This window comes from Prionailurus viverrinus, chromosome B4, assembly GCF_022837055.1.
Source record: "Prionailurus viverrinus isolate Anna chromosome B4, UM_Priviv_1.0, whole genome shotgun sequence".
NCBI classification, from domain to species: domain Eukaryota; kingdom Metazoa; phylum Chordata; class Mammalia; order Carnivora; family Felidae; genus Prionailurus; species Prionailurus viverrinus.
Genome location: NC_062567.1, coordinates 108,064,689 through 108,091,925, shown reverse-complemented (window position 1 = coordinate 108,091,925; position 27,237 = coordinate 108,064,689). Strand labels below are relative to the sequence as shown.

General features: G+C 38.7%; 1 protein-coding gene across 5 annotated transcripts in view; it reads left to right on the top strand.

The window, feature by feature from the left end:
* The window catches only part of KITLG (KIT ligand), an 86,172-nt gene that overhangs the window by 26,479 nt on the left and 32,456 nt on the right, over positions 1-27,237 (top strand). For all 5 annotated transcript variants that reach the window (XR_007153933.1, XR_007153932.1, XR_007153934.1 and 2 more), the window contains 2 exons: positions 8,728-8,841; positions 19,517-19,579. Coding sequence is in view for 1 of the 5 variants with exons in the window: in XM_047866569.1 (XP_047722525.1) it covers positions 8,728-8,841; positions 19,517-19,579 (177 nt within the window). In the remaining 4 variants the exon portion in view is untranslated. The remainder of the gene's footprint in view (positions 1-8,727; positions 8,842-19,516; positions 19,580-27,237) is intronic.

Sequence of the window (27,237 nt, the reverse complement as noted above, 5' to 3'; positions counted from 1 at the left end):
GATTGGTGGGAAGGTTATATGTAATATTTGCAAACTGTTCCTCCTGTGTGTGGCCCTTAGTAGAAGTCTATACATGTGAGTCATTTCCTCTTTAAATAGCATTTACCTTTAGAGTAAGGACTATCAATAGTGACTTTTCTCATTTTTTCCCATATATTGAATCCACTGAAATTCTTAAATTCCCTGTTTACATTAAAGCCATTGTTTGTCTTTTCATATTAAAAAATTCATTTCTAGGTTGTTCAGTTTTTGTTAGTAGAGCATATTAACATGTTTTAGCGATCACCAATACTTTAGGATCTTTTTTAGTGTTTTTTTAATTTTGAGAGACTGCAAGCGGTGAAGGGGCAAAGAGACGGGAACAGGGGACCGGAAATGGGCTCTGTGCTTGACAGCAGCTAGCCCATGTGGGGCTTGAACTCCCAGAACTATGAGATCATGACTTGAGCCGAGGTCAGACACTCAACCGACTGAGCCACCCACGTGTCCCTAGAGTATTTTTATTTCACTTCTTCACAAAAGCATCTGCATGGAGAGATATGGAAGTAGATCTTTACAAGATTCTAGTGCACCAATCTGGACTTGAAGCTGGCTTGAGTTTCACTTAGCTACCCTGTTAACATCTGCTTTCCTGAGAGGCTTGTGCTAAGTGTTTACTTTGCCCCTTGAGCTTACTGGATGATCACTAGAGAAGAATTTGTGTAGGATGATTCGGTATTTTCTCTAGAATGTTTAGTGGTATATTACTTAAAGATTAGAAATCAAGGGGCACCTGGGTGGCTCAGTTGGTTAAGTGTCCAACTTCAGCTCAGGTCTTGATCTCATAGTTCGTGAGTTCAAGCCCCACGTCGGCTCTGTGCTGACAGCTGGGAGCCTGGAGTCCGCATCAGATTTTGTGTCTCCCTCTCTCTCTGCCCCTCCCCTACTCATGCTCTGTCTCTCAAAAATATACATGAAAAAAAATTTTTTTTTAATCTGAAGGAAGAAGTTCTGTAGAATTAAATGGTTATTCACCAAACCAGAATCTGTTGGTAGTTTACATTACGATTATTTTTGAAGGATATGGTTCATATGACCTCAAAAGACCTGAACTCAGGACTAATTACTATACCTGTATCTTGGTAACTTGCTTTCCTGGCTCTGGGTAGCTAAGCCAGTTGGCTTGTTTCCAAAGCACATTTGGGCTACAAGGGAACTGCCTGCTTCGCTAGCTGGCATTCCAGATTAAAGAGAAGATGAATGTTGTTTTTGGCAGCAGCTGGTGTTTTGTTCGGGGCAGACCCAATACCACTTTGTAGGTCTGTGCACAAAGAAAACGAGTTACGCAGACACCGCACTACCTTTTTGACTTTGAGAAGTCTGTAACGTGGGCCCTGGCAACACTTATTTTAAAATCGCTTCTCAAGTTCATAGAAAAGTTTGCGGGATTTTTTTTTTTTCTTTAAGTTTAGAAGCTAGGAATCTTCTGATTTCTCAAACAGCATATGTTCCCCTGATGTTCTTGGGCTGCAATCATGTTAGTTTCTACCAAAGGAAAGAAGTTTGCAAAGCGACTTCTGTGTCATAACACATGTTCAGATCAAGTAAATAGTTTGCTTTAGGGGGATTTTGCAGCTCCTTTTCCTGGCATGTGGCTTTTTATTGTAAGGAAGGTTCTTATGTTCAGGAAGAATTAACGAGCAGATGAATGTCCCACTGGGATCTACTGAGACTGGTTCTCAACAAAAATGAGACATCGGTCTCAGGTCTTCAGGGTCTTTGGCCTCTTCCTGTAACTTTCCCCCTCTTCTTCAAAGGATCTTTTCAGTATGATCTGCCACTATAAAAACTCCCCAGAAAAAGATCTGCTTTTATTATGAAGTATGAATGTTAATTCCCTATATTTCCCTCTACCAGAACTATTTCTATTGTATGGCTTAGTTCTAACAGTACATACAGATTTCTCATTTTTTAAAAATCATGTAAATAATTTCAAGGCAACTATTAGCAATGAAAGGGTTATTGGAATTCTGCGTGATGTGGGGAGTATGTGGGGGACACTTTTGACGCATGCCTCCAAATAAAAAAATCTAGAACTGCCGACAATAAGATTAATGTGTCTGTGCAATGAAAGGTTATCATGAAATGAGAGGTTATCACATAATGAGCATGACCTAGAGAGAAAAGTTGTAGGATGCTAAAACAAAGTAGCCAAAGAAAAATGTCGTACGCAGAAGCAGAGAATGTTACAGGAAAAACAAAACAAAAAACAAAACAAAAAACCAGTGAGATGACTGCCCAAAGTGAAAAGATACATTTTAGAGCAGAAGTCACAAACACAGGGACATTTTGCTTCAGCATTCTATCTCCAATAGGGTGTGTGTGTGTGCGTGCACGCCCCCACATTTAGGTACCCCTGTACCTTTGTTAGGGTTTCCAGAAATTAGAGAAAGAGGAAGAGTGTGAAACCGAAGATGGGGAAATACCTCACTTAATTGGAAGTGCAGCGTTAACTGAAGCTACTCTCAACACAGTTGAGAACTAAGAAATACATTGAAAAACGCATGTGAAACCAGTACTGGTGTCAAAATATCCATACCAAAGGTCCTATTCTTTGTTCATGAAAGATTGACTATGTAAAGTCCTTTCCCTGAGTGTTCAGTTTGAAGCCCTTCTTTCCCTGGTTTCCTTGACTATCTAAAACCTACAAACCGCACAGCAAATAATTGCACAGCACCTGTAGTTGGAAAAGTTTTTATTTGATCCCCTCACCATCGCTCCATGAAGTGCGTGAGGCAAAAATTATTGTCCTCTTATACACTACAGACATTTGGAAGAATTAACTGGCTTACTTGAGGTCACACGGTAAAGGAGTTGAGAGGTTTTCTGGATTCATGTTCTGTTCTCTGCCATCACACCACCAGTTTTCAAAAGCATGTGTTTTTGTGTGTGTGTGTGTGTGTGTGTTTTTCTCTCTCTCTTACCCTTGGAAACCTTTGTTTAAACAAAATCTTACCCAGAAGCATGAACAAATAAAGCAGGAAAAAAGCTGAGCTGCTTTGCTTAAAGCAGGGGTTGGGGGCCCAGAATACTGACAGAGGCAGTTTATTTTCCTTACCAGAAAAGCTTGGGCATTGCAACACTATACCATTCATGCATTGATTCATTCAAAAAGTGAGTTTCTTAAGCTCTGATTTTTTTTTTCTGTTGCTGCTATAACAAATTATCACAAACTTAGCCACTTAAAACTATACAAACTTATTATGTCACAGTTCTGTAGATTCAGAAATCCAAACTTGGTGGACTTACTGAGCTAAAATCAAGGTGTCAGGGCCACTATGTTCCTTCCTGAAGGTTCTGAGGTCGACTTTGTTCCTTGCTCTTTCAGCTTCTAGAAGCCACTGGTATTCTTTGACTCCTGGCCCATTTCCAGAAATGGCAAGTAAAGTCCTTACCATGTCACATCTTCTGCCTCTTCCTTTATTGCGGTTCTCTCACCAGAGCTGGAAAACTTTCTTAGTTTGTGAGGAGCTGTAGCACTCTCTTGGACCCAGAAGATACAGCGTAGGCTCTCCATCTCAAGGTTCCTAGTTTAATCACATCTGTAAAGTCCATTCTGCCATACAAAGCAAAAAATTCACAAGCTCCAAGAATTAGGGCATGGCCATCTTTTTGCCAGAGTTCTGACTACCATAGGCACCCACTGTGGTCCATGTGTTGTGTTTTGCCATTGAGACTGCAGGAGGCTAGAAACAGGCATACTAGCAGTAAACTATGTTGCAAGTAATGACCTGACAGACTGGGAGAAGCTGGTAAACTGGGAAGCCAGCCGACAAAAACTAAAATAACATTTTAAAAACAGTCATTCAGTCAAATACAGTAATTTGGAGCTACTTAGGCAAAGGTCGTCACAACTGCATACCTGGAATGTTTTTTCCCCTCACCTTTATTGAGGTATAACTGACAAAAATCGTATATATTTAAGGTGTACAATGTGATGGCTTTGATATAAGCATACATCATGAAATGACAGCAAACTATCCCCTCATAGTTTGCCTTTACAACATAGTATTAACTACAGTCCCCTTACTGTACATTAGATCCGCAGAATTTACTCATTTTATAACTGGAAAGTTTGTATCCTTTGATCTAGATATCCCCCAGTCTCTGATAACCACCACTCTGTTTTACTCTGTTACCATTATTATTTTCTTTCTTAGATTCTGCATGTAAGTGAGGTCATATCATATTTGTCTATGTCTGGCTTATTTCACTTAGTCTCTCTTTTATTTGATGAACCTGAATCATCAAAAAAAAGTAAAGCTTAGTACTTCTTCCCACCGTTTAAGAAGTCAAGGAAGTGCGTGTACTATCTGTTAGAAAAATGTCTGTATTCTCTATAGAATAATACTGAAAAATTACTTTTCCATACAAAGAAATAGGCTTTGCATTTCAGCGCTCTCACGAGAACACTGATGAGGGACATTTCTCTATGATTTCTTCTCTATTGTAATGTCTAGTTTTGCCAGAGTGAACTGTTGAATTTAACAAAAGGTGACTATTCCTTACTACTCGCTAAGTATATACAAAGTTAAATTACAACGTAAGTTTATTTAACAGCTTTAAAATAAAGTGCTTCAAGAAATACAAGTTTGTCAGAGATGTGTGAATGTATTAACAGAATTAATTTTAGCCCTGACCAAATAGGCTTTTGCTCATTTTATAGGAATCTATCTTCACTGGTATTTGTATATAACTGATGCAAAAAAAATATTTTGACGCTGCCTTGGTGACATTATTTTGCAATTGTTATAGAGGTCTGTATTAGTATATTTTTAAAAACTAATAGAACATATTAAAAATTATGGTAATCTGAAAAACATAGAGTATTCAACTGACATGGATTATGGAACATGCTTGTCTTGATATGCTCAATATTTTAAAAATTATGACCGTTTTAGAACTGTGCTATTTGGAACTCTCACCAATGATGTGACAGCTTTGTGGGAGTAGTGTGACAGTATTGGGTGGTGAAGAGCACAGGATTTAGAATTGTGGACAGACCTGGGTTTTTACCACTTAGAAGTCACCAAATCTCTCTGTAGCTCAATTTCTCCATCATTAGAATTAGAATATATGAAACTTGAAGTTTGTTTATGACCAGATATACAAAATGCTTGGCACACATAGAGGGTAGCTGTCATTCACCGTATTGTTGAAAAATCACCCACATCTGCATCACATTTTCGGACATTCTGTCTGATAGCACTGGTAAACTGTATGTACTCTTACGTAAGGCCAGCCCCTGTGCTTGATGCCTAGATCTCCCCGCTTCTTGCCTTCTCAAGAACATTGCTCCAGCAATTAGTTGCCTCTCTTCTGACCTACGTCGCCCAGTTGCACCTTCCTGCTGGATCAGCCCCAGGGGCATACACACTTCCCAGTGCTCCTACCAACTTGCAGAGAAAACTCTCCCCTCCCTCAAGTCCTTGCCAATTACTACCCCACTTGTTTTTATTTATTCGTTTGCTTATTGGCTCCCCTTTGAAGGACAGCTCTTTAAAAGAGCTGTCTACATTCACTGTTTCTAATTACTCCCTCATGTTCTTTGAAACCCACACCCCACTGGCTTTTTCCTGCACCTGCCTCAGTAAAACCGTTTTTGATAATGTCACCAGTGACCTGAACTCTGCCAAATCCAGTGGTCAGTGCTCAGTTCTCATCTTACTTGACCTGTTATGAGTATTTGACGTAGTTCGACCTCATTCTCCTTAACCTAACTTTTCTTTTTTTAAACTCGGCTTCCTCCTACTCCTTTGGCTTCTCCCTGAGATTCTTTTGTGCTTTCTAAATCTTCTGCCAGACCTTTTACAGTTAGAGCACTGTAGGACCCAGTCCTTTGTTCTTTTTTTTTCCATTTGTACTTATTCCCTGGATGGACTCAGCCACTCTTTGCTTAAAATTCCATTTATACATCAGAGGCTGTCATTTATGTATCTAGCCCAAACTTACCTCCTAAACCCAGATTTAAATATCATGACCTGGTATCATCAGTAAGATATCTCAAAGACATTTCAAACTTCACACGCTCAAAATTCAACTCCTAATCTGACCTCCAGACCTTCCCCACCATCAGCCTTCCCACTTCAGTTGATGGTAGTACCATCTTTTCATTTGCTCAAGCCAGAAACCTTGGAGTCACCTTTGACTCTTTCAAATCACACCCCAGCTATCAGGAAATCTTATTGGCTGAGCCCGCAGGAGACATCCAGAATCAAACCAATTCTGGTCAGTGCATTGCTACAGCTCTTTCTTGCTTGGGTGATAACGATAGCCCTTAAGTGGTCTGTTTCTTCTACCTATTGCTACCCTAAAGTTTGTTCTCACCACAGTGAAGTGATTTTTTTTAATGACTTTTTTTTCTTTCTTTGAACAGTTTGAGGTTCACAGCAAATTGAGAGGAAAGTACAGAGATTTCCCATATGCTCCCTGCCCCTACACATGCACAGAGTGGTATGTTTATTACAACTGATAAACCTGCATTGACACCTCTTAATCATCCAGAGTCCATAGTTCATGTTAGGGTTCAGTCTTAATGTTGCATTCTGTGAGTTTGGACAAATGTACAGTGGCCAATATCTACCATTATAGTGTCATACGGAGTATTTCCACTACCCTAAAAATCCTGTGTTCCACCTATTCATCCCTCCCCCTACAATCTCTGGCAACCGCTGATCCTTTTACTGTTTCCATAGTTTTGCCTTTTCCAGAACGTCCTAATAGTTGGAATCATACAGTATGTAGGTAGCCTCTTTGGATTGGCTTCCTTCATTTAATAATATAAATTTAAGTTTCCTCTATGTTTTTTCATGGCTGGATAGCTCATTTCTTTTTAATGATTAATGATTAATATTAATATTTTAATAAAAATATACCATTTTCTGATATGCCACAGTTTATCCACCTGCTGAAGAACATCCTGGTTGCTTTCAGGAAATCATTTGCACAATTTAGTCTTCATTTCAATCCAAGGGAGACAGTGCTATGAACAGAATGACCCCTCAATGTTCAAAGTAGCCTTAACCAAACTTAAACAGGATTACTGCTAGAATAGGTCATGATGCTAAAACAATGAAAAGGCTTAGGTTTTGTTTACAAGCCACTCTTATCTATGTAGGTAGCGTTGTACTCTCAGAAATTTTGTAAGTGCTGATGTTCACTTGGTCCAGTGTGACACCTAGTTAGTGTGCAGATATTAGTTGAAAATAATCCAGTGTTTTTAAAAAGTACCTGGCTAGCTACATAAATAGGAAAGGTTTCTAGTCATGTGCACATGGACTTTGTGTAATTGTAAGATGCCATAGACAAATGTTAACTCCTAAAAGATTACCGTCACATTTTAAAATGTCTTCAGATATCCATGCCTTTGCTCATGCTGTTTATTTTTCCTGGAATGCATGTCCCTTCTTTGTCCACTCTTGCAAGCTCCTCCTTGTCCTCCAAAAGCCAGCCAGAGTCCCATTTTTTTTTTCTGGCTTTTCTTGGCACTGTCTTCCTGCCAAGGGGTTCTCCTCCTTTAAGGTTAATTGATTGATTGCTTCCTTCTTTGTGTTCTCAAAGCATTTGTCATAGAGTGTGTGTGTTCTTTATGCACCTGCCTCTGAGTTTCAAGGGCATCTTCATCACCTTTGTTTCTCTAGTGACTGGCACAGTCCCTGTTTCATAATATGTGCTCAATAAATTGGATTTGAATTTGAAGCATTAGACAGTTTTTACTTTGGTCACTGATCCATCCAGCCAATATTTACATAAAGAGCTCTTAATGTGCAAGGTGCTGTGTTGTGTGTTATAAGGATAAAAAAAATAAAAAAATAAAAGAGAATCGGGTGCCCAGGTTCTTAAAAACCTAGAATCTAGTGTAGTAAGAAAAAATAAGTCCTGCATAAAAGTAACTACAAAACATGATGGGATTTTCAAGGAGAAGTGTGTGTGAGCACACGTGTGTGTGTGTGTGTGTGTGTGTGTGTGTGTGTGTGTGTGCGCGCGCGCGCGCGCGCGCGCGCACGCGCACGAGAGAGAGAGAGAGAGAGAGATCGATCGATCGATCGATCATGCTAGGGTTCAGGAATGTCTTCCTCTTCACTAAGGAAATGTTTTTCCTTATTAAGTGGTTTAAAAGCTGTGATTAAAAACGATGATTCTTTTGATGTCTCTTAAATGAGGTTAAATTCTGTCCCAGATCTAAAAATACATCTCTCTCCCTCACTTGGAGTACTATCATATACTATCGGATTTAAAGCACTGCTCAGGGGTTGCTGCTACTTGCCAAACAGTCTACACTTAAAGTATAGAAAGCCTTTTTTGGTGCCTTAAGGTATGAATTTCATACATTCCTAGTTTAAAAAAGAAAACACCTTTAGTGGTAGATCCTTTATAAGTTGCTACATGTTCATTCCTAATTGCCACTAGGAAATTGGCCTTAGAAAGCTTTTGACAAGAGTTAACAATAATGTCATTGAAATGAAAATCCAAACCACATTTTAACAGACAATTTTTTAAAAATTTGGTTAGCATATTTTGAACACTCAGCATTTAAGTTATATTTAAGGCAGTAGTTTTTTGTTTGTTTTTTTCTTTTTTTTTTTTTAATAAAGATTGTCCTTTCCACTTTAAGGTATAAGATGCAATCGTTTGAGTGGTTACAATTTTTCACTGGTCATCACCAGCAGTTTTTCTGTTTTCATCTAGACTTGGATTGTCACTTGCATTTATCTTCAGCTGCTCCTATTTAACCCTCTGGTCAAAACTAAAGGGCTCTGCAGGAACCGTGTGACTGATGATGTGAAAGACGTTACAAAATTGGTAAGTAAGGAATGCTTTCGATAGCTGTGAATTTTTGTTTCTTGTGGTTTTTGAAAAAGACTTCATTTTTTTCCTGTCCCAAGTTAGTATTTTTCTAAGACAAGGAGAGAAATCCTGGAGTTATTCTGAAGGGCTTCTAGAGGGCAGGTAGGGAGATATTTAAGGTCATGGAGAATCTGTGGGTAAAATTGGTACATCACTGCGGTGACTTTGTTTCTTTGCTCATTTTTTCATCTCCATCACAGGCAGTGAAGGACACCGAAGAGTTCTCTTTGTGCTGATGTGGCAGCACCAGCTTGTTCCCCATTTTCTCTTTTGTGGGTTCCACAGTGTGTCTTATCCCCCTCCACATGCCTTCCTACTATTCTCTAACAAGCCTAACAAAAAAGATCTGAGATGGCCATTCTCCCCTTTCCAACAACACAAAGACCCTGTCACATGTGGGTGGGTGGGTGACCCGTGTGAGAACATAGCTGGAGGAGTGGTTTGTTACCCAAATGTTGAACAACTTCTCTCCCACATTTGCCACATTGGAACTCTTCTCTCAGCAAAAGCAATCTTACACCAGTGCCCCTTGGTCACTGCCAGTTTCATGCCACCATTCTCTTAAAATGCACACCACAGAGAGGGAAATAATACAGCATCTGGAATGGATTCTTCCCAACTCTCCTGATGTGTGTGTGTGTGGGGGGGGTGTTTGTGTGCCCACTTGAGCGGCAGTATGTGATTTCAGCATGAACAAACTTTGAGAAGCGTTTTTCACAAATTCCTGGTTCAAAATAGCCAAGTGGCATTCTGTTACTTGAAAACTGTCTAGAGAACAGAGATGATACGAGAATAAGGAAGAGATAAGGGTTGTGATATGGAGAAAAGAAAGTGCTATTTGTTGAGATACTTTCCTACTCTTTATATACGTTTCCTGGTTTATATTTTATTTGGGGTTCATAGCCAAACTTCAAAAAAAAAAGTTTAATACTAGGGTCAGAGTCTTTCTGGCTTAGGCTCAATGCAGAATTAATAACACACACACACACACACACACACACACACACACACACACACGCAATTTATGTGGATTCCTTAGAAAGATGCCCTGGGGTCCAGGCTTAAAAAGTATTCTCTGATGCAATACCTGAAGATATATCAACACACTTAATTCAAGGGGCTGGTGATCAAAGCAGTGCACCATTTTCCTGCTATCTTCCCTGCTAGATATTGGGTATAAAGATGTGGTAAGGAAAATTGATTTTGTTTTTTAAAGAACATAGAGCATGGACCTATTCCTCAAGTTACTTGTTAATTTGTGATCCAAGAAACTACACTAAAAAGAAAATATATGCTTATATTCTAAATTTTATATCAACAGAAGGCACTCATTAAATGTTTGTTTAGTGAATGAAGACCTGATGAGTTTTGCTGTGATAAGCATCGTGATCACCTGTGGTGCTTATTAAAATTACAGGTATCTGGGCAGCACTCCAAAAAACTGATACAATGATCAGTCTGAGGAAGGGCTCCAGGCGTCTATATTTTAAAGAAATTTCTGAAAGATTTAAGAACTCCTGTCCTAGATGATCTGTTCAGTCAACATTTGGAAACCAAAGTGTCTTGATCCTAGTATGTCCCAATTCTTACTATGACTAGCTTTATCTGTGTTACGTGAATTTATATGGATGTCAGATTAATATGAGTCTCAAAAACATGCTTAAAGTAGTTCATAGCTGGGAAATTACAGTTCTCCTGGGGATGCTGGTATGACCGTGGAGCTGGGGATGAGCAATGGAGACCTGCAGTGGTCTTAAGGGGCAAATGTCAAGTATATTGGCAATGAATCAAAGTTGGAAGATGATTGTATATTTGACCATAGGCCACGCACGTCCGAGATTAACGTGGTATTCAAGGAAAATTACTAAGCATTATTACTTGCTAAGCGTTGAAGGAATACTACTCACTAAGCACTACTTCCTGTGAAATGTCAAACTAGTATTTTGAAGTGGCCTAAGTAGGTGTTATGAGCACCTTCCAGGATTTTCCATCCTTGTCTTTAAACATCTGCTTATTCTCCGTCTGTTACCTGTCAGGTGATACAATGAAAAATGGCAAGAAGCATTACTGAGAAAAGTACCTGGAAAAGGGATAACTTGTTAATGTTGACACTAAAATATAGTTCCTCACCCCAAGGGCAAATGTGAAATCCTAAGACTGAAAAAAGGTGTTTGTTTTGTTTTGTTTTGTTTTTAACCCCTTCCAGCAACTGACTTGGGAAATATTTTAATTTCAAGAGTTGATTTAGTGAAATTAGTGTGTTTACTTTGGATTAATGAAAGAAATCAAGTTAATAAAAACTTGGACTCAGATTACTCCTAACTAAGTACAGATTGACATGATTCACAGCCCATATTTCATAGAGTAGGAAGTAGAAAAATAATCCTTGACCTCAAAATGTTCATAATCTAGTTTGGGAGATAAATCATCTCCATAAAAATATGAATACATATCATTTATACCACAGTAATAAGACATGCATGGATGCCATTTAAAAGATTTCGTGGTAGGAACACCTGGCTGATTCAGTAGCGTGTGAGACTCTTGATCTGGGGGTTGTGAGTTCAAGCCCCATGTCGGGTATAGAGATTAGCTAAAAATAAAATCTAAATAGATATAATTTATTTTGTGATGTACCAACCTGTGCTGATATATTGGTTAAGGAATGGGTTTTGGAATTGGTGGTAGACCTGAATTTTTTTTTATAAGTTTGTTTTGTTTATTTATTTAGAGTGTGTGTGTGTCAGAGTGAGCAAGGAGGGGAGGGGCAGAGAGAGAGCATCCCAAGCAGGCTTCATGCTGTCAGTGTGGAACCCGACACTGGGCTCCATCTCAGGAATCGTGATATCATGACCTGAGCTAAAATCAAGAGTCAGCCCCTTAACCGACTGAGCCACCCAGACGCCCTGGTAGACCTGAATTTAAATCCCAGTTTTTTGACCTTAGATGAGTAACTAACTACCTTTCTAAATCTCAGTTTCTATTTCCCAATCTTGTCTTATAGATTAAATAAGAGAGAACGTATGTACAGATTTTTAAGTATAGTTATTGCCAGATAACTTCTTTGGGCCTCAGTTTCCTCATCAGTATTAAGATTAATAGTACTTCACAGAGTGATTTTTAAGGATTCAATCAGTTAGTAGAACAGTGTTAGGAACACAGCAAGCACCTGCTAAATATTAGCTATTAGTGGTAGCTATTAGCTATTAGTGGTAGTTGTGGTGTTGTGGGATCATAGGATACTGGAGCTGAAAGAGAACTTAAGAGATAATCTAGACAAACTGTTTCATAAATAAAGAAACTGAGACCCAGGAGCAGGGAAGCACAGCTCCTGGCCCCATTTACCAGTGATGTGCCTTCTACAACATTGATTTTCAAACTGGCTCCTAGAGCCTGCTCAGCCACTCTGCTTTTGTGTATCTGGACTCCCAAATAAGACTTGATTTGAAAAAAAAAAAAAAAGAATTGAGCTTCTGAAAAAAATGTTGGAAAGTCACTGCTGTAAACCAGCATTTGTAGGATATCATCTGAGAATCATTCAATCATACTTTCTTAGGGTACTTAATGAAAGTACAGCTATCAGAGCTCTACTGCAGAAATACGGAGTCTCAGCTGGTAGAGATGGGGTGTAGGAACGGTAATGTTGCCAAGTAGCAGCCTAGGTGATAGGGTGCCAGGACTGCTGAAGCCATAATACTTGTTAAGGTTGGGTTTTTTTCATCTTTGGGCAGGGGGAGAAAGTGTTCTCATCCTTACTCATGAATTTCACTAATTCAGACAGTAACATGAGTGACTTCAGAGTTGTATGGATACAGATAATCACAGCCTCACTCTAAAGTAGAGTGGGGCGGAGCATCTTGAAGTCAGGCGAACTGGCTTGTTTAAGCGTCAGCTCTGCTGTTACTTTGCTGTGTGATCTTGGACAAATGAATCCGGGATTCAATTTCTGGATTTTAAAACAAGGAACAAGGACATGATCAGTAGTTCTGAGTCTAGGATTCATAAACTTCAAACTCTTACAAGTGGAGCTCCAGACTGTGCCTCTGTACGCTTTATGCACATTTCTGGGAACACGGTATATAGTTTTAATTTCCCAGAGAAGCCTGTGATACCCCTCCGCCCAAAGAGAAGCACTACAAATCTTCTTGGAAGCCCTTTTCAGCTCTGCAATTCTTTCATTTCATAATGATACTTTGTGCGGTTGCACCTTTCAGAATAATTCAGTAATGCCTGGACTCCAGGAGGTTGCATAGAACAAGAGGTAATTGTTCTGCAAGCATAACCTTGGTATATTCTATTTGGGAGAAATAAAGTAGGTTGACAGTACCTTTTTACCTTTGCTCACAGTAATTTCTTTTGACTGAACTCATTTCTCACAGTCTCTACCGATTCTGCCTCGGCATTAGGTGGCAACTTGCGCTGGGGCCCACCAACCTGAAGTCTGTTTGCTTGGGGTGATTCTCATGTCACAGAAGCACATGATTTACGACCTTAATGTCATTTTTTTTGTTTTTTTTTTTGTTTTTTTTTAATTTCTTCTTGGATCCTTTGTGCTGTCCCTACAGTCCCTATGGTTTTCATTTGAAATCCTTCTGGCATGTTTGCTCAGCATAATAGTTCATCTATTTACAGAACATTTTGCTTTGTTTCTAAAAAATGTTGCAAGACTTGTTTTAAATGGCAAACTCAGACCTACCTAAAGAAAAGGTCAAGTGTCTGGGAAGAGGATGAATCAAACTTTAAAAACTTGTATCTGTGGGATAATTAGGCTACAGCTTTTAACAGTTGTGTTAATATAAGGAGGCATACAAATATTGAAATAGTTCAAATTAGTTTCTCCTTTTGTTCTTCCTACTGTTTCTTTTCTCTTTCATTTGCGATCATGGTGTTCTTCCATTTGGGGGTATTTGATTAAATGTGACCATGTTGCTTTTTAAAACCCTATTTATTTTAAAATATCTTTTGAATAATGTTTAAGGCAGGCTGCAGACCCAGCCCCATCTTATAAAGGTGAAATTACTCTGTCTTTCAAGGTCAGTTTACAGATCAGTGTAATAGAATTAAAACACAGGAATTTATGGTTTTCCTGGTCTTGTGATAGACACTTATTTTAACATAATAGGAGTTCGGCATAATGGGACATCATAAAATAGCTTAGATAAATTTCACTTCGGACAGTTTTGAATAATTCTGATTTTTATTCTTCAAATGCAGAGTTCTTCAAATAGAATTCTCGCTGCATAGGTTTTTGTTTTTTTGGAGCTTTGAAAAACAATGGTTTGACAACTGGATAGTTTTTAAATTTTATTAGTTTTCTATATTTAGCATTTTAATTTCTTCTGTGGTCAGTAGAAATCTTCTTTTCCATTTAAAACTAAATTTTGGACTTTCAGTATTCAAAGAAAGGACAGAAGTATATTAGAAATAATATTTGTAAAACTAACAAGTATGTGGCCTGCTATATTACCAAGCATGTCCAACTTACTGTGAAGAAAAAAAATTTTTTTTTTCCTTTGTAGGATGACCCACTTAGGTACTATGTCTCCTACTCCTTGACTTTTTAAAGCAGTAGTTACTGTGTGAGTATCCAGGTATCATGCAAAGCACATTGTCCCCTTTAATCATTACAACCCTAGGAAGTAATTATTTTTACCCCCTGTTTATTGATTAGGAAGCTGAGACCTAGTGATAAGTGACCTGATCATCCTTATCTGGAAATAGGAAGCTGAGTGGAGAGGTTTGAACCTGTAACTGTTTCTGGAACACAAGAACCTAGTTAATAATGTATGATGTCTTAATTTAAGCTGTAAATGTCAATAAACTGAGGATTGATTGGGGGGGGGTGAGAGGGAGGGGAAAGTGGGTGATTAGCATTGAGGAGGGTACCTGTTGGGATGAGCACTGGGTGTTGTATGGAAACCAATTTGACAATAAATTTCATATTAAAAATAAAAATAAATTTAAAAAAAAGATGTAAATGTCAACTGCAGTTTTAAGAACTATCATTGTAACCTCTTGAATTTTACTTCCTAAGTAGTAGTCACATGATGAGGGAGTGAATATAATCTAGATGTTCTTTTAATCTCTCTCTCTTTCTCTCTCGTTTTTGTTTTTGGAGGGAGAAGAGTCTTCTAACTTTTAGGTATTCTTCACTGAGAAACGATGACTCAGAAAAGTCTTGTAAAATTGCCATCTTAACTTTGTTTTAGTTGCTAATTGAGTTATTATCAAAAAACAAATACCTGTGAAAACCGAAGACAGTTGTCCTGGTGAATTAGATTGTTAGTATTAACAGGAGATGACTTACAAGGGAAAATTTAAAAAGCAAAAAGCTTCCTCCTGTGTTATTTCTGAAAACCAGCATTACACTAAGCTGTACATGTAGGCTGTGATATTTAAATATGAGCATAGATTTTTTTTCCCCCCCTCTACAGCAGCAACTCTTTAACTTCTCTGGGTCTGAAACTCTGGAAACTGTGGACTCTTTTCCCAGAGGCTTTGTTATGTGCAACATTTTATGTACAGTGTCAAGGGAACCATGAGTTACCACTCCTGTATTTTGATTGTTGCCTTGAACTTGGGGAGAACAATGGAGAAAAGTATGTGTCTCAGCAAAGACATTTAAGAAGCCACTATTTCATAAGATTTAGAGACCTCAACGACATTTGAATTATGAGTTCCAAAGATTTTCGATTAGCGATCTAGAGAGGGCATTAAATGTTCTAACCTTGAGTTCTTTTTCTCCTGAATCCAAACACCTTTAGGGCCTGCTATGCAGCCAGTGACAATTTGGCATAAAAAAAACTTTCTCTTGGCTGAGTTTTCAGGATTTCTGCATGCTGCCCCTTATGCATTTTTTTCTTTGTTCTTCCCAGTGTCACTGAGTATGATCAGTCCTCAAGACATCCAAAAAATACAGCCAAAGGGGCCCATCTAGTAGAGTGGGCCCATCATAAAGTGACTTGTGTTGCTGTTTTATGCATTTTACAATCTGGCATAGTACTGACATCCTCATACTCCAAATCACAAAGCTCACTGGGATAATTTGGCGTTCAGTAAAATTTTTAATCAGTTAAGTTCCATTTCATTATTTTATATTTTGCCCTGAACTTATTTTAGAAACTAGAATAGATTTGTTTTCAGAATCTACAGTTTTGATTACTTATCTGTTTGACCCTACCAACGGGCTACTTCCCTAGATTCTAAGCCTCGTTCCTGGGTTTTTGTTTTTGTTTTGTTTTGTTTTCAGCTTCCAGTCTCTACAGGAATATTTAATACATGTTGAACACTTTCCTAGTGGTCTTCTAAACTGTTCCTGGTCTCTCTTCTGTCCTTGCTGTAATCCATCCTTGCAGACCAATCTTTCTGAATTTACTATCCCATCCCTCCCTGCTTAGACATTTAATGCAGCACCACTTCTTCTGTGAGAAAGTTAGATCAGACTCAATTTTCAGTAACTAGTTTGTTCCCTTTATTTTAGAGACAAATAGAGGTTCTATAGAGAAGAAACGATGTGTCTAAGGAAGAAGTGACTTGCTGTAGGGTTCTGGTAAAACGTGTCTTACCAAACCTCACTGTCTCCTAGTGGGCTGCCTTCACCCAACACTCAAGTCCTTCTCTCATGTGGCTTTTCTGGCATATTTCCTACCTCTTACCTGCTGGAGCTTGATTTATCTGTCCACGATTTCCCAAACACACCTTGTGCTTCCCCATTTCTTTGTCTTTGCATACGACCTCTCCTCTAGGTAGGAGAAAATTGAGGCTAAAGTAGATTAAGGAACTTGCCCAAGATCTCTGAGTTACCAGGCTGAGGGCCTGGATCCAACCCGAACAGTGTATTCCCAGCACCTGTGCAGTGAGTCCTACATCAGACTGACTTAAAGGAACATCTAAACTCCGGGCCCAAGGCTCCCTCTATACTGTCACACTTCCTATAATGATCCATGTATATCAAGCTGAATTTATCACAAGGTTATCTATGCTGAGTGCTCTTTAACACACTCTTGTGTGCTTGGAAAGTAATACAGTAACTCATGAAGCAACCATAAGAATCTACAACTTGACTCCCTAAGTTCTCCCTAAATTCTCTTCCAAATATAATTGGAAAGGAACCAATGTAAGCTGAGAAAATAATAAAGGGAGACTGCCCTATAGATGACTTACTGAGCCCAGCACGTGGGGTCAGGTTTGTATCCTTTCTGCATCTGGAACTCTTGAGCTCTGCTACCTGGAGACACCAATTAACCCCTCTGGGCCTCCATGTCTTCATCTATAAAATAGACATAATAATATATGTCTCATGAAGTTGTGGCAGACTGTACATGAAAATTTGTTATGGATTATGAAGCATTTTTAGAAATACTATTACTTTTCATCCTATCAGAAATTAAATAGCAGCAAATCAGTTTAATGCGAATTTATTATTATATACCCCTTCCCCCCAAGTAATAAGGTATAGAGATTTCAGTGTGTTGGTCAGAGAACTTCTTGTAAGGTTTCTTTGACTTCTTTGAACCAATTTATGTATATAAATTAATAATGAAATTAATTGACCATATCCCTTATATTTCTTCTTGCTTGTTAGGAGAATGTATATATATACTCAGGTCCTAAATTTGCTGAATACGAATTCTGTCAATTTTATAAAGATGGATAGAAATAGATAATGTAAATTATCCTGAAGAAGGGGCTAGCAGGTTGTGTTCGGAACACCTGCCATTTCTTGTCCAGTTTTTCCATCTGGAATGGCTTTCATTTACAAGGTTGGCTCATAACATAATAGAATGTTGTTGCTTAGTCTAATTCCAGTTTTTACACATGTGGAAGTGTCCACTGTTTCTTTGCCAGCAGGGCTTACATAAAATTACTGGGTAATTTTGCCTTTCAAACATGGGGATGAAGATCCAAAAGACAAAAGAAATCATGGAAGCGTGGGGAGAAATTTGAGAGGAAGAACGTACCCAGGACAAATGTGCAGATAGTAGATGAAATGTGTAGTAGAACAAAGAGGCAAGGGAGGCACTGCTGTCCAAGATCTGAGTTCTAGTTCTGGTCCATACTCCTCACGTCGTAGCTGTGTGACCTCTTTGAGCCTCAAGTTCTCCGTCTGTTAAATAGAGATAATGTGTCACAAGGATCGGAAGACTAGATGTGATGAGGCAACATAAACCCTTCATGAGCACAGTGCCTGGCACATACTACATATTCAGAAAAGGTTAGGCTCCAGACTAAGGTGAGTGTAAGATGAGTAAGATGTACCCTTGGAGGTAGAATGGTGGTAAGCACGAGGGAGCAGTCGCTCCCTTGGCTCCCTTCTGACTACTTATGCCTGTGCCTAGATTCTTTTCTCACCAAATTTTTCTCAGATTCTAGAAGCTATTGGCATGGCCAGGAAGAAACATACAGATTGTGTTACGGGAGACTTGTCGGAGGTGACCCAGTCCAGCAAACGTGAGCAAGATCCTAGCTTAATGTGGGGAAGAGCAAAGTTTTGGGATGTATTGAAGACGTAATAGTGCAAAACCACACTTTTCCACCATATGTTGTCTTAAGACTCCATGGTCTGAATCAGTTGTTGGCTGTATTCAGCTGGAAATGGTAATAGTGGTGGCATGACCGAGCTAGTACTGTTTGTAGGAAAGGAGATCAGGGAATCTAGAACTCTAAGACACCAGGATATATATTCTAGAAGTCAGTTGCCAATATATCTCTCAGTAAAGAATCTAGATTGTGTTTATGATGTGTTTGGCACATTCAGTTAGTTCGTACATTGACTATTTGGGCATGGGTACTTTTATCTCCATTTTATAGATGAGAGAAACCAAAGTACAGAATTTAGCTTTGGTTCCAGATCAGGTGTTTGGTCAACATATGCCACAATGACTGATAAAAATGTGTTAGATATTTTTTAAAAGCCTGTGAAAGAAGCTAGGTAAACATTTGAGACCTTTCTTAAGTCCTGGGGAAGCAGATTAAGCTCTCTCACAGAACTGAATCTTTACAAGTTAGGTTAGAAAGCACTTGGATCTCATAAGTAGTAGTTCTTTGGAAGTTTCACTGACATTTTTTTCTAGGATCAATAAATTCTCAAACTTGCATCAAAGTCATCTAGAGAATTTGTTAAGTAAGATTCAGTAGGTCTGATGTGGTCTGAGAAGTTACATCTCTAGCAGGTTCCCTGGTGATGTTGACACATCGCTTTGAAAACCACTGGCAAAAGAACCCAAAACAAAGAAGACACATCATATTATTGATTCTTTGGTGAGACAGTAGGAAACTAGTCCTGGGAGGGAATTCCAAGGCCACAGGTAAAAATTGAAATTTAGAGGTTTCCAAAATTCAATGGATTATACTTAGTCACTCATTATTGAATTTGGAGTCCAAAAGACTTGTATTGTCACTTTCTTTTTTTTTTTTTCTTTTTCTTTTTTTTGAGAGTGCCTGTGATTACAAAGGGAAATCAAGAAAGGAAAATCACTATGTAAATATTGAAATTCAGTGGTAACTTAACAACGATATGACACGTGTGTATGTGTTTTCCTCCAAACCATTAAAAATAATGATTAATTGATATATATGAATTTTCTCATGGATTTTTTTTCCTTCTTTGTTTTTCTTCTGGTCTCTGTAGGTGGCAAATCTTCCAAAAGACTATAAGATAGCCCTCAAATATGTCCCCGGGATGGATGTTTTGGTATGTAAACGTACATTTCTGTGTTTCTTTTTCAGAGCTGACAAAAGAGATGAGAACATTCTATTGAGACAGGAAATTATCTGCCATTTAGGAGTTTACTGATTGTTAGTATTTGAAGAAGGTATTTTTGGAATTTGACTTGTACAGTTTTGTTTTTGGCTTTTTTTTTTTTTTTTTTTTTTTTTTTTTTTTTTTTTTTTTTTAGCAAGCAAGAGCAGAGGAGGGCCAAAGAGAGAGAATCCCAAGCAGGCTCTGTGCTGTCAGCAGAGAGCCCAGTGTGGGGTTCAAACCCGTGAACCATGAGATCATGACCTGAGCTGAAATCAAGAGTTGGGCACTCGACTGACTGAGCCACCCAGGCGCTCCATAAATATGTATTTTTAATGAAACATTATAAATACTACCATGCCTCTTTCCTATCTCCAGTGGTCCCCACTTTGTCTTGTACAGGCAATTTGACTCTTAGGAACAAGTATTTTGAGCTGGAATCTTTCATTCTACCATGTGTTTTCAAGTCATGGCCTGAAGAGTTGTGTTGAGTGCAACGGTGCATAGTAACTCTGCCTGCTCTTTCATATTTACGGCAAACTATGCACCCAGAAGATACTGTATTTTTTGCATATTTTCATATTTATGTTAATTACACTGTAGTACAAATACCACTTTGCAACTTGCTTATATTTTGTGACATGCCTTTGACCTATAATGTGCCGATCCACGATGATTCATTTTAACTACTGGATTGTGTTCCTTGACTTAATTTAAAATCGTTTGGGTTACTCTGCAAGTAAACATCTTTCCACGATTTATGAAATGCTTATTATAAATCCACCCTGTGCAAGTTGTCTTAGGCTTTGAATACTTTTTGTGGCTTAGTCAATCAAAATGATGACCATTTTAAGTGTGTTACATCACTAAGTGCTTGTGCTTAAAAAGTCATTCAAAGACTATAAGGTTATTTTCAAGAGAATGTCAAAGGCCAATTTTCATTAAGCAAGTAAACATTTTAGCACGAGCTATCTAAAGTTCCTTAGAACTCCTTAGAATGTGTTTCTTCATGTTGAACCAGATACCCTCAAGTTTAGGTTAGTGTCTGTTCCACTGAATTAGGGGGAGTTCTCTTCAAATAGGAATGTAAAATCATAGCAGCTTGAAAGTTAATTCATCTATTCAGTCGATCACTCAGGCAGCAGGTACAGTATTTGTTAGGAAAAGTTCTGGAGCCAGCCCTTTGGCAGACATTTTAAGGAACAAACACATCAATTAGCTTTATGTGCAAAAAATTTAATAACTAGGTGAGGGGGACTATCTGGCATTTTCATAATGCTTTTTTTTTTTTTAACTTTCATGATGATTTCACATATTTATTTCTTTGGATGGTTAGAAAAACCCTTCAAGGAAGGCAAGACAGCTTCTGTGATTTGTATGGATTCTTGTTTTACAAATGACACACTGAGGTTTATAAGCATTTTGCCCAGGGTTGTCCAACTAAAAAGTGACAGTCTTAAAAAGAAACCTCTAGTCATCAATAGCAAGGGAGGGTGTTCTGAGTGAAACATGTAAGTAATAAAGGTGCACCCTGCTCCTGGCAGAAGCATTTAGGTCTGTGATTGCCAAACTCAAAGAAATCATGCAGCTTTTCACGTTAAATTGAAAATAACAAAATAGATTACTTTGTGCTGATAAAATCCTAGGTTGTGCTCAGTCACACATTTTAGTATGGGCTTTGGTAGCAAGAGCCAAACTTGCAAAAATAAAGCTGATTCATTGCCACATTTTTTTTTTCTTGTTTCTGTAATTGAGAAAAGTCCACTATTATTTGATCTTGGCACACCGTCCTGGCACAACTGGAGAAACTTTGTTCTTGGCTACCACAGTTGGCAAGAAAAATAAGCTCGTGCATAAGGCTTTGGGTGGAAACGGGGTCTTACACTTTATTTTACCTTTATTTTAAAATGTTAGTTTCTGCCAAGACCAGAGGAGTTTCCCAGTGGAGAGGCCAGTGATTATTTGTCAGTGGTCAGAGACCCAGCTGCGTTATATTTTGTCTTTAAACAATAAAGGGTGGAGTAGGAATCAGAATGAGCACCAGAAAGATTCTCTGGGGCCACGGCAATAAAATTCCCTCTTGAAGCACCGGGCAGAAGGTGGCTCTAGAATAGAATATGCTTTATTGTTGTAGTTTTGCTTTAAAATTCTGCTAAGTACTCCTGAAAATGGTGGGGGGAGGGGAGGTACTTTTCTAAGGGACCTCTTAGAAAATTACCTAGCAGTTTCCTTCTCACAAATAGCAGGGTGCTACCAGCCAGTTGGTATTTAAACCTGATGATAATCACCAATTCTGTCTTAAGCTCTTGAAACTGTAATATTGCCAGACTGTTAGGATTTTAAGTCACTAACCTTAAAAATCCTAAACATTTCTGATCCTTTCATTTACCAGTGACGTTATTGCAGAAAGACCAAAAATTGGATTGCTGAATTTGTGCCACACATCTGCTGTTATCCCAACGTTTATAAAACGATATATATTATGACTTGCTTATGGTATTTGAGTAAAAAGAAGATTTATCCATTTTTAATTATAGATTTATCATCTTTAACTTTTTATTTGGAAATAATTCCAAACTTACAGAAAAGTTGTGAGTATTCCAAAAACACTCACAAACTCTTTAATGCATATTCGTCTACTTTTAACATTTTGCCTCATTTACTAAAGTAAATGTGCAAGCGTGTGTGTTATTGTTTTTCTGAACTCATTGAATCACCTGTATATATAAGGGATGTTTACCGCTACATACTTCAGTGTGTGTTTCCTAAGTAAAGGCTCTTCTCCTTTGTAGCCACAGTATGGTTGTCAACTTCAATAAATTTAGCAATAACTAAAATACTTAAATCTATTGGCTGTATCTTTTTAGTATTTTCCTCTAGTACAAGATCCAGTCTAGGATAATGGCTTGCATTTTTACATCAGGTGTGAGACGGCCAAATGTCTCCCAAAGATGTCCCGTGCTGTGACCATACCACCTTACATGTAAAAAGGGATTTTGCAGATATAATTAAATGCCCCATCTCTAAGTCCTTAAGCTATCTGAAATTATCCAGATTGTTCTATTCTAATCACGTGAATCCTTATATGAGGGAGGCAGAAGTATCAGAGCCAGAGAGAGTGATTAGAAGATGTTACACTATTGGCTTTGAAGATGGGGAAGGGGCCATGGGCCAAGGGACGCAGGTGGTGGCCTCTAAAGGCTGAAAAGGGCAAGGACAATAATTCTCCTGAAGAGCCCCTTTGAATAAACCAGCCCACGTGCACACCTTGATTTGAGCCTAAACAGCCTGGAGTTGGATCTGACCTCAACAATTGTAACATCATAAATTTGAACTGTTTTAAGCCCACCAGTCTGCTTTAAGAGTTCCTCAGCCTTTCTTTTGTCTTTATGACACTGAGATTTTTGAGTAACACAACCCTCCTCTTTAAGTAAAACGTGTGTCTCTGAGACACTTGATTGGTGTTTCTTGATGACTGTTACATTTAGGTTATGTGTTCCAAGCCATGAATGCTATATAAGTGATGAAACATCCTCAGGTTATCATACCCAGAGGCACACAGTGTCCATCTTCCCCCGTCATGGTGCTGTTTGGATCACCTGAGTAAGGTGTTACACTGTTTCTGTGTGTTTACTCATGAGCAACTCAAAAGCAATATTTGGGGAGATGTTTTAAGACCATGTACGGTTCTTCATCAAAGTTTATCCCATAAATTGAGTATGTATTGACGATTCTTACCTGAACCAGTCTTTGCCACATCAGTTTCTATTTCCAAAGGCAGGGTTAAACAAAGAAGCCCTTGGCAATATGTAACAATAAGCCTGCAGGCCATCTTCCCTTTAGCGCCTTCACCCTCGTGTCCAGGATTCCCATTCTCAATTCTCCCCACCTTTCTGTACCCGGCCCTGCGGCCTCTGGGCTCTTCCCATCTCCCTCGCCATTTCAGGACTTCTCATTTGAGGTTTTGACTCTTCTTGAGTAGACAGAGTAATTAAAAAAAACAAACACACCTGATTATTTTACCCCTCCTTCTTCATACACTTTGATGTCTGTGTGCCTGTTGCTCTTAGGAAACAGAAAAAGGAGCTCCTTAAATAACACCTTCAAGATTCTCATGATCTGGCCCCTTTCCAAGTCCTCTTTTAGCCACACATCCTCACGTGTTTCCTGTTGCCACTGTTCCTCTGCACATGGCTTTCTGTGTACCTGAGCAGTCCTTTGATTCCGGCAACTTCTGACTCTTACTTTCAATTTCACTTCTTTAAGGGAGCCTTCCCCTTCTTCCTCGAAGAAGCCAAATCCTCCTGTTGGAAATTCTTTTTGTAACCTCCTTCAAAATAGCAGTTTTCCATTTATCTGCGGATTTATTTAATTGATAACCTTCTACTTAACGCCTGAAAACATCTGTAAGGCAGGAATTTGTCGATGTTTGCTCTTATGTCTTCAGTGCGTGATGAACAATAGGCACTTAATAAATCCCTGCCGAAAGTGAAGAAGGAAGAAGTTCCCATGTCATCTCATGTAATTTCTCTAAGGAACAAATTTGACCTGAGTAGAGTCCATGAGATTATTGTGTTGAGTGCCTGTAACTCCTCACACAATACCTGCACTTCAATATTATTGCTGTCTTTTTTTTTAGATATATGTGTATTTTATTAAAAATCTTAGATATGAGGTATTCAATTTTTAAGGGTTTTTTGTATGTTTATTTTTGAGAGAGAGGGAGAGAGAGAATGTGAGTGAAGGAGGGGTGGAGAGAGAGGGAGACACAGAATCTGAAGCAGGCTGCAGGCCCCAGGCTCCAAGCTGTCAGCACAGAGCCTGACACGGAGCTCAACCTCACGAACTATGAGATCATGACCTGAGCTGAGTCGGACACTCAACCAACTGAGCCACCCCACGTATTATGCAATTTTTAGGAATCATGGTTTTCTTGAGGCTTCTGTCCAACCACTTTCACTGAGTCATTTTCCATATTCAAGAACATTCTCACTGTTCCCAGTAACTAAAGGCTGAAAGCCAAATTCCTGAATCTAATGTTCATAATCTTCATAATCTTGCCTCCTCCTAACCACCTCATCTTAATACCTATTTTTGCCCAACACAAACCAGCCACCCCAGCTAGATGCATCCCTGCCTCCTAAAATTACCTTGCTTATTCTCAACTCTGACTTTGCTCAGTGCTACTTCCCTTGGCCAGGGATGTCCTTTCCCCTTCCATCCAGCCATCCCAATTCTACCTGTAGAATCCTGCAGTGTCTCGCAGCTAAAAGCATCTTCTCCATGGCCTCTTGTCCAAGATCAGGGTGAGATCTACCTTTCTCACCAGGGCTAGTTCCTACTGTTCCATGCTCTCTTCCCTGCATCATCCAGTAAAACTGGCTTCACCCCCTACTCTGCTTGCCTCGGGGGATGCAGTGGTCAGGAATACCAAGATGGTGTCTGATCTGTAGACTTTACCTTTTAGTGCATCATCTCTGAATTTTTATAGAACTTGTCCAGAAACAACTCATTTTGGGTACCTGATCATATTATTTCTCACCTAGCTATTTAAAATTGTATGTGTTATATATTTGTCTCAAAGTGTTGTGAGAAATAATTAAGATAGGAAAAGCCCAAGATATAAGATCTATACATCGTCAGATGCTATCATTATTATTTCCTTATGTTTTCTCTTTTTACTGTATTTTATTTGTCTAATGATTAGGGATCAAATCTTTCACTCCTTTATATTTCCTCACCTTTCAAGCAGATAGTAGTTACTCAGAAACTGCTTACAAGTTAGCATTTAACTGTGGCAAAAAAATGTCTTGATTTCCAAATCTTGAAAGGTCCATCTTCATTTGTTTAGAGTTCTTTGGTTCTCACTAACAGTAATGAATTCAAACTTAATTCTAAAGAGGAAAGAAAGAAAGAAAAAGTTCCAGTTATAAGGATACTGAAGAATAGCATTCCAAGTTAAAGGACAAGGATGCAGCCAGGCTTCATGAAGGGACTCCAGCCAGTTGTCCAATCAGTTATGGCCACAGAGCAACTTCACTAGTTGTGAGTATGATTCCTGAGGAGCAACCCTATGGTTAGAAGTATTTCCTGTAGAAATAGATGAAATCAGCCAAGCAGACACTGTAGTTATCTACTTCTATCTCCCATAGAATAAGTATTTATTTAAAAAGAATAGGTATAAAATGTTTGTCAAATGAATAAAACATAACATTAAATACTAATTCTAAGAAGATTGTCTTTTTTAAATTTATTTTTATTTATTTTTAGAGAGAGCACATAAGTAAGTGAGAGGGGGAGGGAGAAAGAATCTTAAGCAGGCTCAGCTGACTCTGGAGCCACCCAGGCATCCCAAAACTATTTTTTTTAATGTTTGTTTATTTTTGAGACAGAGAGAGACAGAGCATGAATGGGGGAGGGTCAGAGAGAGGGAGACACAGAATCTGAAACAGGCTTCAGGCTCTGAGCTGTCAGCACAGAGCCCGACGTGGGGCTCGAACTCACGGACTGCGAGATCATGACCTAAGCCAAAGTCAGCCGCTTAACTGACTGAGCCACCCAGGCGCCCCCCAAAACTATTTTTAAGTGGCTCTTTTGTGTACTTAAACTACAGGCAGGGTCCATCTTTAGTGATTATGTTAAGATGCTGTTCAGAATATCTAGACCACTGCTGTCTAGTAGAAACATAATGAAAGCTATATATATAATCTTAAAAATTGTTCAGTAGCCACATTTTAAAAAGTTAAAGGGGGGGGGGGGCGTGGGGCACCTGGATGGCTCAGTCAGTTGAGCGGCTGAGTCTTGATTTCAGCTCAGGTCATGATCCCAAGGTCGTGGTATGGAGCCCCTCATGGGGTTCCGGGCTGAGCGTGGAGCCTACTTGGGCTTCTCTCTCTCTCTCTCTCTCTTTTACTACGATATATCCAAAATATCATTTTACCCTATCAATATAAATTAATGGAATTTTACATTTTTTCATGTTATTCAAAATCCACAGTGTATTTCATACCTACAGCACATTTCAGTGCAGACGTTAAATTTTCATCAGAAATATTTACTCCATGTTTAGATTTTCATAAAGTTTACAGTTGAAAGTGCAGATTCACAAACCTAAGATTTTCTAAGTATACTTAAAAGTTTTTCAGTCATTGAATCAAGTATTGATTTTTAAATGTAAACAAATTAAAAGTAAGTAAAATAAAATGTTAGTGCTTTATACTAGCCACATTTTGAGCGATCAGTAGCCACAGGTGGCTAATAGCCCCTGTATTTTATGACCCCTTTAGTCTATGGAGAAGTTGAAGCTCTGAATAGATGGAGTGACTTGACTGAAATCACAAAGTGTGTTAACAGTTAAGACTAAACACCGAACCTGTAGTTCATCCTTTCCGCCCTCACCTCTCTGTGCTGTTCCTTCCTCACTGTGCTATTTTGTGTCTGGCTCAGGGACCATTTATAGGCCATGGGAAACAACACGTATTTATAGTATGTGGGCTGATTACCATCTTAATCAGGTTAAAGTTTCTACATCACTTTAATTCAAGCAAGAAAATGCAAAGTTAGATGCCTAAAGTAAATACCGAAGACCCAAATTGTTTAGGGAGAAGACC